The sequence below is a fragment of the Asterias rubens genome, chromosome 1, assembly GCF_902459465.1.
Source record: "Asterias rubens chromosome 1, eAstRub1.3, whole genome shotgun sequence".
NCBI classification, from domain to species: Eukaryota; Metazoa; Echinodermata; class Asteroidea; order Forcipulatida; family Asteriidae; genus Asterias; species Asterias rubens.
The window spans coordinates 1631528-1648664 of NC_047062.1; the positions used below are offsets into that span (position 1 = coordinate 1631528).

Here is a 17137-nt window from a genome sequence, read left to right on the forward strand (position 1 = left end):
GGCATCAGACTGTGAAGGGAGTAGCCCTATTTCAGCCCAGGAGTAGGTTGCAACATGTCCCTAGTGGCAGTTGATTTGGGTCGATAGCCCAAATCAGTGAAGTGTAACCCTCAGCTTGAAGTGGCTGTCTGTGGCCTTGTGATGTCAGGCAATCTCCCTCCCCCCCCCCCCCAACAAAAAAAAAGGAAAAACTAATGCACTACATACCATTAGGTTCCTCAGGTTCAGTCCAGGATACAGAGAGATGATAAGGACTGACGACCACAACAGAGGGTGCAGGTACACCTTCTGGAATGCTTTCTTCTGTATGGGCAGTGGCTGGTGCACTATTGGTACAACCTCCCCCTGTGCAAGCCTACATGAGAGGAAAATGTTAACACATGGGTCATTGTTTGGTTTTTGTCAAAGTAATATTGATTTATAGGCAAATGTAAAAGTTTTCAATTGAATACAGTGTCTAAATTAAATATTGATAAAACAGCAAAAAAATGTCACTATATTTTCAGGATTGTATTGTTTAATTCCTGTGAATGTTTTGCCTGTGTGAAGTGTAAAGTGAAAGTATCAAGAAAGTCAAATCCATCCACAGTTAGCGAGGTGACAGCGCATGGGTACCAATTGCATCTGTGGCTGTATTAAGGGTAGCATCCAAACTGACACCATGGATAGTTACAAAAGTTGTGATCTTTGAAGATTTGAATTTTTCGACATACTTTTATTGATTTTGTAATCAAAGGAGGCACTTCAGTAAAACCAGTTAGCACGATGCTAACTTCAATAACCATCTTGATAACAAGTACTTTGTTGTATAAAATTTACACAATTCCTTTTTGAGGTCATTGCCAAAGTATGACACAGTCGTTCCTTCCAAACTCCCACCGCTTAAAAATAAGTTCTGACAGCAACTTTATTTGCTACTTACGCTGAGCGTGACTAGATACATAGTTCCTGCCGTCAACTCCGAGAGAACGTGACTCCTTATCAAAACGCTGGAATTATAAATTCCTTCACCCACATCTCCTGACTCTACGGATCGATAGAGGAGATATCTCTCCAAACGGCCATTCAGTTGAGGTGGCTCAACCCAGCTGGCCTCGATGGAAGTAGGCCCCCGGACGAGGAGGGTAGGCGGGGCTACAAAGGATGGAGGTCGCTGGGCTGTGGTAATACTGACCTCTGGGCTGTCTGTACAGCCAACTGCTGTACAGGCTGGGGGAATACATTGTAGTATGATACATTAAAATAAGCAATACATTGATCGAATCATTGAGTTGTCAACCACTGATTCTTTTCAGAACCAACACAACTCAAAAGAGACTTACACGTGGTGCTGCCGCAACATCACCAGGTTATACTCCCACCATGCAAACTTTCAAATCTTTTTTTTATGATTCCCTTCTGTTGAAGGTTTGGAGCCAGTGTATGTTTACTAAGTGGTACATGACATCACACCATAGAAATAGAACTCATGTAAAGTGTATTTAACTGTGCATGTCTGCTTTACGGCACTAATGAACGCGGACCTTTTAGCTGTTCATCAAAATTTAGTTTTCCCATTGGTTTATCTGGACAACTCCGACAAACAGGAATTTCACATGGTCTAGATACTCTACATGTATGTCCACAGCTGACATAGAGGGCGTGCACAATTTAGCTCAGCATTTTCTGTGTTCTATTGATACTCTCTGTACACAGCTGACGTATGCCATTTGTGCTCAGCATTATGTGTATTTTATTCGCAATTATCACCATAAATGATTTACCTGTGATCTTGAATGTATATGCAGTATACACCTGTAGACCAGACTCTGTGTGGATACGCTGTGAACCAGTGTAGATTGATATATCATTCATAATGAGGTTGTAGCTGGTAATGACGCCATTGGGTCGGTGAGGCAGAGGCCAGGCCAATGTCATCATGTTGGCTGTGATGATCGTAGCTTCTGGGGAAACGACACCTGAAGGAGCTGGAGACGACAATGGAAATATTTCATTTAGTTAAAACCCAAATAATTGCAGGACTGTCTGTAGAAGTTCACAATTTCAGATATCTGTATTATCTCTGCACCTATATTCTGTAAAGTTATGTTTCTAAGTTTGGTTGCTTTTGTAGCCTAAAATGTTTGCAAATTTTGCATTTATGCGAGCGAATGTTTAACATACTTCAGTTACTAAAAACGCAGCTGATTACAGTTTGAATTTGACTAAACCACATACAGGAACAATATTAGCGAGTGAATGATGAATATTATAATCGATCAACAGCAACAACACTATCTTCAACTGTTTGTTACATATTGCTTAATAGTTTGGTTGACTTTGATAGTTAGTGGAATACCAAGCTTCATGACCAGTCATTCATGTGTGCTAATGTTCAGCCATGCAACAGGCTAGTTAACTCCTTTTACTCTGAGTACATAAAAAAGACTAGTTGTATGATGTTGGCACTAAATGAGTTCATAGGACACAAACATCTATGATACAAATACCAACCTTCTTGTCGAGTCATGACTGGTACAGCTGAGCTTTCAGTGCAGCCCCCTGCTGTGCAGGCAGCGACTGAGACTTGGTAGTTGGTGAATGGAACAACCATGGTGATATTTCCTGATCGGGCAAAAAAAGAATTTGTTAACTTTTGGGGTTTTAATTTTTAGAGATATCTGATGGAAATAACACACTTTTTTTTCAACGAGCCTGAAATTTCTCGCCCTTGAAAATGAGTGTAAAGAATTAGCTGTATTTGGATCGCAGTAACACCATGTTGTATATCTGGTGGCACGGTTGGCTTGTGCGTAAAGCGCTCACCTCTAACCAAGGTGACCCCGGTTCGATTCCCGGTCGGGGTCATATGTGAGTTGAGTTGTGCGTTGGTTCCCTGCTGTGCCACGAGGGTTTTCCAGACTATCAAACACTTTCGATCTTGGCTGTGCACCGTGATCATAATGGGTTGATGTGGCTGGCAGCTGAATGCGCCCTTGCATGCCTGCTTCTCGAACACGTTGTAGCCGCGTCCTTCGCAATTCAGCTCTTAGCTGCGAGTAAGGATGATTAGCCCCCCAAAAATTATTATTATTATATCTACTTGCAGGGTAGATTATGTTGTTTTGAGAACTTGTCTTGCTAAATATTCTACTACGGCAGAGTAGATTTTTCTGAATTTGGGAGACTTCCCAACTTGCCAGTTCTGAAAAGATTTGACCTGCCTAATAACTACTACCTGAGCGGAGGTAGAAAATTGGCCGGGACTTCTACTTTTGCTAGTGGATCTACAGCAGAAAGAGTTTATAATTGGTCTCAACGTTTCAACAAGCAAGGAGACTTGAGTTAGCTATTTGTGAACCTACCCTAATCAGTTATTATTCAAACTAACCCGTGTATTCCGCTGGCCCAGTATCGTTGTAATATCTCTGTATAGGTAGCTCATTGGTGCGATCCTGATCATAAGCAGTCAGGATGTAGTGGAGTAAGAGTCCAGTGTTGCCTGTGGGTCTTTGCCAGCTAAGCTGTATGGTGTAACCACTTAAAGACACAGGGTCGGTAGGTGGGGTTACTCCGGTTGGTGCTGAAAAGCAAAAGACAGACAATGGGGTTTTTCACTATACTTTAAATACAAGCATACCTTTAGATTTCGGAGCCATCTGATTATTTTAATCCTACATAAATGTAGATGCATACATTTAAACTGACCTGTGAAAGTTTCATTTTAAAAGCAGGTTGCATTTTTTTGAGATATCGCAAAAAATCAGGAGCAAATATGTCAACGCAGGAAGAATAATGACAATAACGCTTCTCAGATTCAAATTTGGGGGGATAAAAACTGATCTCCTTTTCCTTAATTGCATTACTTCGAAGTGAATTTTTTTTGGAGCCATTTGATTTAAGAATTAGCGCGCAACATGGACAGAAATTAAACACAGATTTGACCCAAGCCTAAATTTTCAGATTTTTCTTAACTTTTAAAGATATTTGGAAGCTGAAAGGTGTTTATGAATCGGGAAAAAAGAGGGGCAACTCAGTCTTCAAGGAGAGCCAATAAACAACTCTAGTGAGATGTCTATATTCTCCTTCATCAACTCTGGCGCTTCTGGATAATGACAGAATAAGGGTCTAGTAGAGACTTGACTTCTACTTACGTCCTTCTCTTGTTCTTCCCACAGACCAGCTGCTTGAAGTCGACCCTCGACTGTTACTCGCTGATACTTGATACAAATATTCTGAAACAAATTTAAAAAAAATAAAAAATTAGCTGTTGCAAACTGCTTACCAACCAAAAGGACCCAGGGTGTAAATGCAAAACTTAGTTAGTGGTCTGACATTTCCAAGGCTAAATGACAACACAACACACATGAACACGAATACAAGTGTAATTAAAGCAGTCAACTATGAGAGGTTTGCGGCCGGTAACACCATGTGAGTATCTCTCTTTGAGTAGTGTTGGGTCTTAAAAGAACTGGGCCCAATTTCATAGAGCTGCTAAGCACACAAATTTGCTTAGCATGACAATTTTTGCCTTGATATGTGATTTCCAGGATAGGCAAACAATAGCTGAACACAAGTAACAAGGAAAATGCAACAAATGAAAATTTGGTTGGTAATCCTGTTTTTATCAAGGAAGAAATTTCATGCTCGGCGAATTTTCGTGCTTAGCAGCTCTATGAAATTGGGCCCTGGTGGTTATCAACTTTTTGAGTCGATGAAGAAATGGGTCCACAGAGGCAATAAGCAGGGAGAGAACCCAATAGGCCAAGACGAGATGAGACAGAAACAGTAACAAACCTGTGTATGTTCTTAGAGCATTATCGTTGAAGCTCATCTCCTGTCCAGTGTACACAGCAGCGACGTTTGATCCAACGCATGGACTCTGACTCTGTGTCGCTGCTGGGCAGCCATCAAGGTACACATTGGAAAGTTTTACTCCTTGGACTGTGAAATCAACCATCTGGCCACTGACGACCATCTCTCGTATACATCCACCGAAACCTGGACAGAGAATAGAATAACATATTGATTTATAAAGTGCACATTCTTAAATACTTTCATGGCGCTTTGGCAGTTTGTTTATTAACTAAACTGGCGACCAGGCAGGCCGAAAAGTCCATTTACAAGTAAAAATAGTTCATATATGTACTAACAATTTATGTAATTGTTTAAAAAATTGCAAGACAAAGCAGTCCAAAAAGTACCCTTTATAAGTAAAACTGGTTCATGTAGGGAAAAAAGATACATATACATAAAAATATTTAAAAAATTACAGAAAAAAAACACAAAAGTTAAACGCCAACAAACCTGACTGCAGAGACAACCCAGCCTCCTCAACAAAGTCCGCCGCCGCTGACTCGTCAGGAATTCCTCCCATGAACAACTCTGATGTGATGACCAACGGGGAGCTGTCCCCTGAGCCCACTTCTATAGGTCCACCTAGGACACTCAGGGTCACCTGGGGGCCATTCTGGACCATGGTCAGCGAGCGCCATTGACCATCGCAGAGGTTACCACCGGATGTGGTCAGTGTTAAACGACTACCCGCTCCGGTGTACAGAGTCAACTGCAAAAGAGTATTTGGAGAGAACTTTCTTTAAATTTATGTTTTCCAACATTAGTGATAAAACAATCCCTTACACTTCCCATAGAATTATTTCATAACTCTATCCAATAACAATCTTGCATTGAAATGGTGAAGAAATTTTTAGTTTTAATTTTTGACTTGTATGATTTACAATTAAACATGGTGTTTTCAAACTTCAGCAGGGAAAAAAATCCAAAAGCACCTCGGGTGGGAGTCGATTCACAAGGCAGACGTCTTTCCAGAATATGTTTTCAGTGCAGTAGATGTCTTGTCCACTAGATTACTACTTGCATTCCACCTCTAAGACCCCAGTTCAAAACCTACCAGGGGCACTATGTGGATTGGGGTTTTAAGTTCCTGACAGCATGGGTTTTCCCAGGAATAATTCTCTGGGGTTTCACTTCCACATCTAAAATTGAAACTTCCTTCCTTGTCTTCTTCTCTATTGTGCTTGGCTAGTAGAGTGAATAAGTTATCTTTTCTGAGAGTCCTGAATTCACCAGAAATAATCAATGAAATGAAATAGGCTAGTTTGCACAGTGACCGCAGTCCAGTTAGATTCCATTTGTCCCCACATTTAGGACTCAATCCACAACTCTCAGCAATCTTACCTCCAGGTTACTGTTGACAAGTTGCAGGAGTATGAAGGCTCCGTTTGATCCATACGCAAACATGATCAGCCCAGCGTTGAGTTCGGTTCTAACCTCCATCGTTGCAATGAAGGCTTGTCCACCAGTGACTATACCCTCAGGAAGGATGGCATAACCTACAACATGTAATGAAATTCGTTTGTATTAGTTGCTATAGATTGTATCTCCAATCCTCTCTCTATCTCTTACGACCATCAACAAACTCACCTTGTAAGAAGCACTGCAGCTGTTGATAATGACTAATATTTTGAGAAACAAATCCCATCAAAGGAGTGTGGTTTTAGAGAGAAGGATTCAAAACATTTCAGTCTGACAAACGCTTCTGCATGAAACGGTTACGATTGTGTATTCCAATTCGGATTGGGTTTTTCTTCATGAACTCTGAATTTTCGGGGATATCTAAAAATGTGTACAACCTTTTGGAATGAAATTTGACGGGTTAGTTTTATTGTACATATCTACATTTATAAAGAATTAAAACTATTGAATGATTGCAAAGACTAAAAAAGTATACTTTGTAAGCTTACCCTTTCCCAAGAAGTGAGTGCCTTCAGAAAGCTCCACCGGACACCCTTGCCATCCCGCTACAGTGTTCCTACTCTCCTCAGCCTCCTCCCACTCAAGCTCCGCCCACACTGTAGTCGGTACATGCTGTCTCTCAACACGCAATCCGCGCATACATCCCACGAATGACCGGCGGATGAGGGCGCTGTTTCCAGTGTCGGTTCTTGTGATGGTGAAATCGGACGGGGTGCCTCCTACGTAGAGACCCGTTGTCATACCGATGATTTTGGATGATGTCGGGGCAGAGGCTTGACCTGTAAATTGAATTGTTACCATGGAAACGTTTTTTAAAATTTTCTTCCTTTTTAACATCCCAATGTAAAACTTAGAGTAGACTGTTCAAGCATTGCGAGTATTCCAACATTGGGACCTGTTAAAACATGTAAGTTATTCCCTCCATGTGTTAAATCATCGTATGTGGGACCAAAGTGGTCCCAAAAATGTTTGAATGGGCATGTGATCCATGTATTATTTGAAGATTTGCATGGTGGAGGTACTATAAGGTGCAGGTTTGCGGTAACACCATGTAGTAACATTGAGAGTGTGTGGTTCTAACAACACCGGAGGTTACATAGCTGTTAAATTTGCATCGGGAATAAAGAATATTCATTTTGGTTCTTAAATAAGAAGGAATTATTGTTCTCCTGAACGGAAAGAAGCAATTATGATGAAGTGCTTTGCTCAAAGACACAAGTGTTACGACTGACCACGCCAGAATTTGAACCCACATTCATAACTTTTGGAACTTGCGTCCATCACCCTAGACCACACAGCCACGGAGAAATGAAATAAACAAATCAATCAATAAATATAAACCAAAAGGTGATCTAACCTGTATAAACTCCATCCACAGTAATAGTCCCATCCACACCATCCCGTACAGCTACTACATGATGCCATTCCCCGTCATCATAAACACGTCCTCCGTCATTAGTGGGCGTCACAGCAGCTACCCCACCCTGGGGGTCAAACAGAAACCACGGACGACCACCTCGCAGCTGGATGGCAATGAACTCTTCTTGTTCGCCAGCAGAGATGGCGAGCAGGAGTAGGGCGTCGACAGGCGTGGTGGGCGAAGTTGTACGCTCAACGCGGAACTCAAACTCAATACCTATGAACCGGTAAAATAGCAAAGGTCATTCTTTCCCCACTCAAAGAAATGCTCGGTAGTAGTGCATATTAGAGGATCCCTGAGCCACCAGCATCACAGGAGGGCATTTACCTCCCACACATACCCATCTAAGATTTCATTTCATTTATTCTGGTTGTGAAGCCAAGGACTCCCAGAAAAGCAAACTTAATCATTATACTAGCAAAGACTCAAACAGAGAGGAGAAAATGAAAAAAGTCATTCAGTTTTAGATGTGGGAGGGAAACCAGAGAATTTTTTCAGGGAAACCCACAGTCAGGTAAGGACTGAAAACCCAATCCACGTGGTACTCCCAGCGTGATTCAAACCAGGCCTAGGTACATGTATAGGGAGTAAGGACTAGAAAATTACATGTACAAATGACAGTTTTGTACCATGAAAAAGCAGTAATGAAGTGTCGTTGTTCTGAACAAAAGTCTAGTGAGTACATCTAAAGAAATAATTTGTAACTCTTTAAATTAAACACAATGTTCTGATCACTTTTCTTACCTGTGTAAGCAGAGCTTGGTAGTGTGGAGCTCGCAAATAAATAGTATGCCCCTCCGGGAAACCTTGTTCCCTTTTCCACCCTTGGTGGGAAAGTGTTAAAGGATGCTATTGTGCGTGAAGCATGGTAAAGTGGGGTGGGACCATTCTGCTGCTTGGGGGGTTCCCACGTGACGGACATGGTGGAGAAGTTGTATCCGTTAACAACAGGCGGTTGGAGTCCTTCAGGGGCTGTCAAAAGAACACAAAATAATCAAGAAGGATTATAGGGACGGTATACCTTTGGTAAATACTTTGATTAAAAAACTTAACTACCATAAAAATTAATTGCCATGAAAGCTGGAATGCAAGCTCAGGCAGATGCTTATAATGCTCTACTGCAATCAATAGATACAATGCGCACTGTAAAATCTGTTAGTATGTGCTAAACGTTGCGTTGCTAGCATTTTAACCTTCTGACAAAACAGCCTGGCGACATGACTTGCAAAAATTTAACCAGAGGCAAGTAAAAAAAATTACATTTTGTAACCCTTCAAACAAACAAGGCATTTATGAATGGTAAGTAAAAGTGTTGGTTTTTAACTGCCATAAAACCTTAGAAGGGTCATAGCTGTGTGATAAAGGCCATCATCTTCAGCTTGGTCCTTTATCAGACAGCCACAACCCTGCTGGTTCTAAACAGCCATTCAAGACATCATTGCCAACTTTTATTCCCTTATTATTATAAACCATTTAAGGCACTCCTACAAAAAGTCCAAACACTTTACCAGATTCTAGCGTTCTGCCAGCTGATCTTTGACTCTTCACACAACCGATGCTGTTACAGGCCTCGATGATAAACTCATGAGATGAATAAGGTAGAAGGTCAGACACGATGAAGAAACTACCTGACCCGTCTGATGTGTGGATTAACTGTACGAGAATAGAGAAAGATCCCAAATAAATGGTTGTGGTATCACTTCAAGACTAACTAACAACGTATTTGTTGTACATGTATATAAAATCTGGTTGTTACATTTCACTTAGCTTTGCCGTCGCCTCATAAAATGGAATAGTCTAGATTTCACCTGGCATGCCTGGTGACAATGCACTCATATATATCCAACATTTGTACGGCATGAAATTTGTACGGCAGTTCGTCTCAATGACCTCTAAAACTATTCCACTCAGGGAGTTTGACAAACTCTCGACCACATACCCAATGGTGTGTGATCTCGCAGTGCCATTATGTTTTCTGTCCTAGAATGCCTTAATCCCTGCAAGTGTGACTTCCACATCCAAATACAGTGGGTATTTTAATTAGTCTGGTGGTTGTTTTGTGTTAAGCCGCCTCAGGTCGACCTTGCGTCAACAAAAAAACAGTCGGCGACTGACTTTTCAGGATCACACTGCACCTGAGCTAAGACCATCAGGAACCTTTTAGTCGGCGATTGTTTACGACCTGAGCGTAACTGCGGTGATTTTAAGACAGTCTGAAACAGTCGCCACTCGAAAAAATTAACAGCCGCAACAGTAAATATTTTCAACTTGTACGACAAGATCCCGACGGTCGGGGCGCACGATTTCTCAGTTGTTGTGACCTGAGCATATTTTGTCTTATGGCTGACTTACCATCTCTACTTCGGGAGGTGCGAAGGGGTCATCAGAGGTCACTATCTGGTAGACGTTGTAGAGAATAATAACTCCCAAGGCCTCCCTCTCGGTGGGTTCCAGCCACGTTACATTCAACTCTGAGTTTGAGATGCCATATGCATACGGAGCTGGGGTAGACACAGGTGCTACAAGACAGAAGTGTCCAATAATAGTTTAGTCTTTTTGCAAAATCTCATAGAGCGATGGAAAATTAATTATATATTTTCTAAGATGTAACATTCAGGGATCAGTATCGTTAATTTAAGGATCATTTTGGTTGGATACACATGGGACAGTTGTAAACACAGATAATAATTGAGCACTCACAAGCCTCAAGTGTCCTAGCCGGTACCCAGTCACTTTCCCCGGTACCAGCAGCATTCCTTGCCGTTGCTTTGAATTCATACACAGTGAATGGATCCAGCCCGTCCTGTGTGTAGTTAGTAGCCGGTGGGTCTGCAGGGGTCTCTAATGGGGTCACCGTGGGTCTAGGGTTATAGTAACCCGCCGGGTGGAATATACGGGTCTCTGGGGGGTCACGGGAGCCGTCTGGGCCAGGAAGACCGCGCATAAATAACTCGTAGTGTGTGATGATACCTGGGAAGGATTACATGACAACAACAACAATAATTATAATGATAAGTTTGTTAAGAGCAATTTATTTACTTATTTTTAAAAGAAAGGCATTCAGAGTTTTTGAATTATGAGATTCATTTATATGGCAAAATCTGCTGCCAGAAACGTGTTCTTTAATCTGCTGCCAGAAACACTGGGTTCTTTTTATGTGTAAATTGTACTTTGCGTGCCCCTCAGCAGAAGGTCAAAGAGACGGTCATAGTTGGTATTCATTGTACACAAACCAAGCAAGCAACGCACAGTGTGCAAGGTCAAGCATGGCTGCTTTGGTTCGTCCTTGGTAACCTGTATTAATGTTGCATTGGCCATTTTAAGATGTTTATAGGTGTATCTTGTGTTTGCATTCATGTTATTTATTGTTTGTGCTGTAATATATATTTTTGTACATTTTGTGTTGTTTTGGTCGAATAAATAATAATAAATACTAGTAATAGTAATAATGGCTGCTTCTGTGTGGATGGCAGCTTGGATTGTTTACACTGTATACAAACTATGAGTCTCTCCCATGGCCGATTGTGTATTTTTTCGGTTAGATGTGAGAATACTCACCATTTGGCTCAGATGGTGGCTCCCATGTGATAAGAAATGCTGAGGTGCTTATCCCGACTGCATCTGGGTCCTGCACACCCTCAGGGGCTGCCATAGGGGTGTAAGCAAGTGCCCCTACACCCTTCCCACAATCATCAGCTGTACACACTGTCAAGAAGAACGTGTAATTGGTGAAGGGTATGAGATCAGTCGCCGCGTAGTTGGTGGCAAGCCCGCTGTAATGCTGGGTTTCAGGGGTGGGTTTGCTGGGCGTGACCGAGGTAAGGATGTAGCGGGTTATCGGAGCAATGATCTGTGGGGGCTTGAACCAGGAGAACTGGGCAGTACGAGCAGCTACGTTGGTGATGGTGAGTATGTCGAAGTCGGCCGGGATGGCGTCAGGGGTGTTTGCCGTGATCGCTGGACTGGATGTACTACCGGCTTCGTTAACGACTTGCACATAGTAAATGTACTGTGTGTAAGGGGACAAACCTCCGTCTTCATACTGCTGGGTACCTGAAATATAAAAGTCATAATTTGATTAGTTGTCAGCTTTAGAAATTATTTCATCCTTTTCAAATGCTAGTTGAACCTGTGCGATCAGGTTGGCAGTAGTGTCTTGTCTCACCTTCCACCTCTTGGACCACGGGTCGAATCCCACCGGGGGCGCTATGCACATTGAGTTTCAGTCCATCATGTCCATACACGACAGTGGTTTTTCCTGGAATCATTCTCTGGGGTTTTCCTCCAAATATACACAAGTGAAACTTCATCATTGCCTTCTCTCAATTGGGTTCTTAGCTTGTACAGTCATTAAGTTCACTTATTTGAGAGTACTTGGCTTCGCAACCAGAAACAATGAATGAAATGAAGTATGTACTTCTCTGTATTTTTTTAAATTTTTCGAAGTAGTACTGGGAGGGGGGGTATATGCTTACCAAGTGGATTGCCTCCATACACTCCGCTATAAACCACCGCGCTGTCCCTGTATAGTCTGTACCCTATGATGTTACCATTGGGGGCGTCAGGCGGGTCCCATACCAAGAGGAGAGAATAGGGCGTCAAGGCGCTCCAGCTGGGGGCAGGCTGCTGCTCTGGAGCTGCCAGGACAAATTGTCAGAGATTAATGAGGAGATATTATGTGCAACAGCACCCCAAGGGATGTTTAAAGTCACCTGGAAATATAATTTTTTGTCTACAAACATTAGAGTATATGTTTCTGAACAATAAAATAATTTTTTTGAGTAATTGTTTTTAACGATTTATATGTTTAAAAAAATAAACAAAGTTGTGTGGGGGTGACTCCGCCTACCCCTTTTGTGACGCCAATCGAGGCAGACTTTGCCTCGATCGAACATCGAACACACGTAACAGAACCCGGGTAAGTACTGAGTATACAGTGCTAACACATATCGGTGGTTATGGGTAAACACCAAAATAAATAACATTATGTCTCCTTGTCACTAACCTTTACTACACCCCAGCGGGTTACCAGCTTGTAGGTTGCTTGTACCACTCTTACACGTGTCACATTGGCGACCGGTTACCAGTTCTTTACAGATACACAAGCCATTGTTGGACTCACATGTTGTGTTGAAACTACCGGCTGGGTTGCAGTCACAATCCTCACAGCTACAAAACAATTTTTGTGTAATATTTATAACAATATTGCTTTAGGATATTTCTGAAATGGATGACCTAACATCACAAGGCCATGGACGGCCACTTCAAGGTGAGGAGTTCACTTCAACTGTCACCAGGGCACATTGCCACCAACTCCTGGGGGTGAAGTGGGGTTATTCCCTTCACAGTCTGTAAGGATGTAGGTATGGGTATTATCCACCATGGCAGCCTGGCTGGTAGAGCAGAATGCATTCCTTCACAACTTTTTATGAAGCAATTATGGCAGACCTACCAAGTCTGTCTTTACGCTCTCACGCACCGCAACCATTTTCTCACGCATTGTGGCCAGACCGGGAAAAAAATATATAAAATAATGCACAATCTTCAGATTGCACGCGTTTTTTTCAGAATTATCAACTTGGGCTGGCGTTCAAACATAGCGCAAATTTTCAGATTGCGCACGCGGTTTGCTCTGTAAGAAGATTCAGCCACCAAACGGCAATTCGGCAGTGTGCAAAGCGTGAATTGCGCACAAGTTTGTCTTGATATGTTAGCAAATTCGTTGAATGCGCTCCACAAGCGTAGACTCAACAGGCAGAAGTCATTGGCGGAGGATTGTGGATCATTTTAGCCAGAAATTTATCTTTTGGGGGGGAAATAATCTAGCACTTTAACCAGCAACATCTCCTGTGTACCTCATGTGAGTTCTAAGTATACTGAAGAGGTTTCTAATTTATGTTGAAACGCTTTTTCTCAACAAATAATTTTATGAAGAAAAAAAAAAAAACCAAGATTTTTTTTCTCCGACGGTGACTCCAATGTCCGAGTAAAAACACACAAAAATTTGTGGGGGGGGGGGGGGGGAGGGGGGTGGGTTAAAAATCTCCTGCATAGCTGGCCTCTGAACTTGGAATCTCTGTTATGGTCAAGTGCCTTGCTCAAAGGCACAAATATCATGACTGGGTATCGAATCCACACCCTGCTGCTGACCTAGACTGCTCGGCCATGATATGCCACAAACAGGAGGGTAAATACAAGAAAGCTAGAACTATCAATGAAATCATGACTTACGTTCCTGTGACGGCATTAAAGTTCCAGAACTCTGGAAGGCAGCTGTCACACTGTCGTCCTGACACCCCAGAGGTTGAAGGGTCATTGCATTGACACTGACCGGTGACAGGGTTACAGGACAGTGAGGATGAGCTAGTGGGATGACAGTTACAGGGTAAGCAGCCACCACCAATGTCTGGAGAAATATAACCTGATGGGAAAACAAAACCAAAAATACTACATAGTAAGAAGCTTTGTGGAGAAACTGATCAATCAATCAATCAAACATAGTTTGTATAGAGCCTAAATCAAAAGTTTGCTCAAAGGCGCTGAGGCACAGAAGAAATAAAAAGTCATTGATGTTAGGCCTCCTGAAACAAGTGGGCTTTCAGAAGTGCCTTGAATGTGTAGTGATGTTGTGTCCCTAATGTGATTGGGAAGTTTATTCCAGAGTTTGGGTCCATATACCGAGAAGGCTCTATCGGCAACAGTGATGTATAAATAAAACAACAAACTTATTTAGGTGAGAATCATCTCCACTTCTGGTTCTTCTCAGAACCAAACAAAAATATTACTAACTAAGATTTGAAGCTTTGCATGGTCAAAACAGGTATATCTGTGATTGTGGAGTAGTTTACCTGCTGAACATTGATCGCACTGTCTTCCTGTCCTTCCGCTCAGGCACGGGCACTGTCCAGAGTTCTGATCGCACCCAAGGAGAGTGCCACCAGAGCCCTGCTGAGTACCGGTTGGATCGCACCCACAAGGGGAACACCCATCGGGATTAGCGGGCTCAAGTCCCCAGTTGTTGTTAATACACTGGTTACAGGTACGCCCAGTAACCAGAGGCTTGCAGGAGCACACGCCTGACGTGGCGTCGCATGATTCCGAAGCGTTGACCGTACCAGCGAGGTTGCACGCACACTCACTGCAACCTTCCGAGTTGGAGGATTGTAGATTGTAGGTGTTGATACGACACTGGTCACAGCCATGTCCCTGGACAGAAGTGATTTGTACTTTGGATTTAATAAACTTCACTTTTTTCAAATTAGTTTTAATATTTCAAAATACACATTAGTACAACCCAAGAGCAGCCGAAAAAATGATTTAAAGAAACAACCCAAAGTGACATCGTTCCGATGTACCAAAGGTGTACTCTCCATAGCACCAAAAAGTAGATAAGCACATCTATCTTTTTGCTTTCTACCAAACTGAGGTTTACCAACCAAATTTATATTTCTCATGTATCATTTGTGCGACTGGTTTGCTGCTAATTTTTGCCTAGTGGAAATTAAGCAATATTTGTATGCTTAAGCAGGCCTATAAAATTGACCGCTGGACATGCTGGACACACAGTCATGTTTTTTTTTTTCATTTATTCTGGTTGTGAAGCCAAGCAAACCTTATTAAATCACTTTACTAACCAAGAACCTACCGGTAATGGAGAAGTAAGGAAGTTTGTTTTAGATGTGAGAAGAAAACCCCAGATAAACATTCCATGGAAAACCCACTCAGTAAGGTAGGGATTAAAAACCCAATCCAAGTAATTGCTCGTCTGTGAGATTTCAACCAGGTTCCACGAGGTGGAAGGCAGGGCAAGATACCACTACGCCAAACCGACCACCCTAAGCAAAATTACAAAACATACACTGCTCCTCGATTTGCACGTTAACTTACCTCCACATTCGCCTTACACAGACACTGCCCGGTGATCTTATCGCAAAATGAGCCTGGTACACTGCCGTCTTCATCACAGTCACACTGTAGACAACCTCCAGATCCCAGACTATAATACCCATCCACACACTCATCACAGTTCTGCCCTTGAACCCCTACGTTGCATTGACAGCTACCTGTGACTGGGTTGCAGTAGGGACTAGAACCCCCGATGGGGCTACAGCTACATCGCTGGCACCCCTCAGGGTTGGAGGTACTCAGATTAAAGAAGCCGTAGTTGCATCGGTCGCACTTCTCACCTGATGGGATTAAAATGGTTTTAACAAATAATTACAAAATGTTAACCCCAGGCACTGTGAACTTCCCCCATGGTTTCACTGACACCCAATTTTAAACAAACCTGTGTCCTGAATGTTACTTTTCCGCTGGTTGTTCTGCACTAATTTTGACAAGGTCATAATTTAAATTCTTTGGACAGTGGTGTCGTTTATGCACCATGTATGCGGTGGGTGTGGGCATCTCCATGGTATGGGCGATCAACGTTGTAAGGCTGCATGCACGTGCGATGCGTGCTGGATACACTCAGTATACGAACCATGTGGTTGTGTGTGCATCGTGTTTTAACGTTTGTACACGATCGCATTTCCGGTGCTGCAGTTTGTAAGTCCGTTATGGCTTGTCGGCTACTCGTTTATATCGTAATAAATGCAGGCTAAAAATAGTCTGTTTGTCATTTTTGGGGCAGGGCATCGTGTTTTAACGTTTGTACACGATCGCATTTCCGGTGCTGCAGTTTGTAAGTCCGTTATGGCTTGTCGGCTACTCGTTTATATCGTAATAAATGCAGGCTAAAAATAGTCTGTTTGTCATTTTTGGGGCAGGGCAGGCATTTATTTGGCAGGGGCGCCTAAACTTTGGGAGGACGGCCCGCCCTCACAAAATACATGTGTGGAGAACACTAGCAACATCTAGCTGCTGCTCACACTTACCAATGACATTGGTTTTGCATGTACATATTCCAGCCGTCTGATGGCAGATTGTATCTCCCCCTACCGTGCCTGCCCCCTGACACCCACAGTCATCACATCCCTGTGGGTTGTCACTCTGTAGGTTGAAATACCCTGGCCGACAGGTATCACACTGTCTACCCACAGTGAAGACCTTGCAAGGACACTGCCCATCGACCTGGAGAGGAGAGAGGAAATATGTCAGTCATTCTCACTATTTTTTTTTTTTAACTTCCTTGCCCCTCGTTCTTATCACATCCAGATTGGTATTTGTCATAACAACACAGCCATTCTCTATAAATTTGTCAGTTAGGCCAAAAAATAAAACTGTTTGTTTGTCCATAGCGGGTTCTCAAAAGGTAAGGTTGGTCGATAGAATTTTTATTTATTTTTTATATATATATATATATATGTATTTTTTTTTTGGGGGGGGGGAATAAAAAGTTAAAATGTCTTTTAACAGATGCAAATGATGGTCGGTCAGTCAAAAACAAACAGACAATTTTTTGTGGCCTTACTGCAGCAAATAAGTTTTTTATCCAATAAAAAATAAAATACATAATTGGAG

At 42.4% G+C, this 17137-nt stretch overlaps 1 protein-coding gene across 1 annotated transcript in view; it reads right to left on the reverse strand.

Moving 5' to 3' along the window:
• The window catches only part of LOC117287941 (usherin-like), a 64830-nt gene that overhangs the window by 35613 nt on the left and 12080 nt on the right, over positions 1 to 17137 (reverse strand). Inside the window, exons 11-32 of the mRNA XM_033768588.1 lie at positions 16552 to 16747; positions 15563 to 15861; positions 14524 to 14881; positions 13907 to 14096; positions 12681 to 12844; positions 12151 to 12312; positions 11234 to 11728; positions 10376 to 10645; positions 10028 to 10194; positions 9184 to 9328; positions 8420 to 8647; positions 7613 to 7891; positions 6744 to 7034; positions 6178 to 6332; positions 5287 to 5545; positions 4777 to 4980; positions 4134 to 4214; positions 3371 to 3562; positions 2494 to 2604; positions 1764 to 1967; positions 923 to 1209; positions 208 to 355 (exon numbers count right to left, since the gene is read on the reverse strand). Coding sequence (XP_033624479.1) covers positions 208 to 355; positions 923 to 1209; positions 1764 to 1967; positions 2494 to 2604; positions 3371 to 3562; positions 4134 to 4214; positions 4777 to 4980; positions 5287 to 5545; positions 6178 to 6332; positions 6744 to 7034; positions 7613 to 7891; positions 8420 to 8647; positions 9184 to 9328; positions 10028 to 10194; positions 10376 to 10645; positions 11234 to 11728; positions 12151 to 12312; positions 12681 to 12844; positions 13907 to 14096; positions 14524 to 14881; positions 15563 to 15861; positions 16552 to 16747 — 4885 coding nt within the window. The remainder of the gene's footprint in view (positions 1 to 207; positions 356 to 922; positions 1210 to 1763; positions 1968 to 2493; positions 2605 to 3370; positions 3563 to 4133; positions 4215 to 4776; positions 4981 to 5286; positions 5546 to 6177; positions 6333 to 6743; positions 7035 to 7612; positions 7892 to 8419; positions 8648 to 9183; positions 9329 to 10027; positions 10195 to 10375; positions 10646 to 11233; positions 11729 to 12150; positions 12313 to 12680; positions 12845 to 13906; positions 14097 to 14523; positions 14882 to 15562; positions 15862 to 16551; positions 16748 to 17137) is intronic.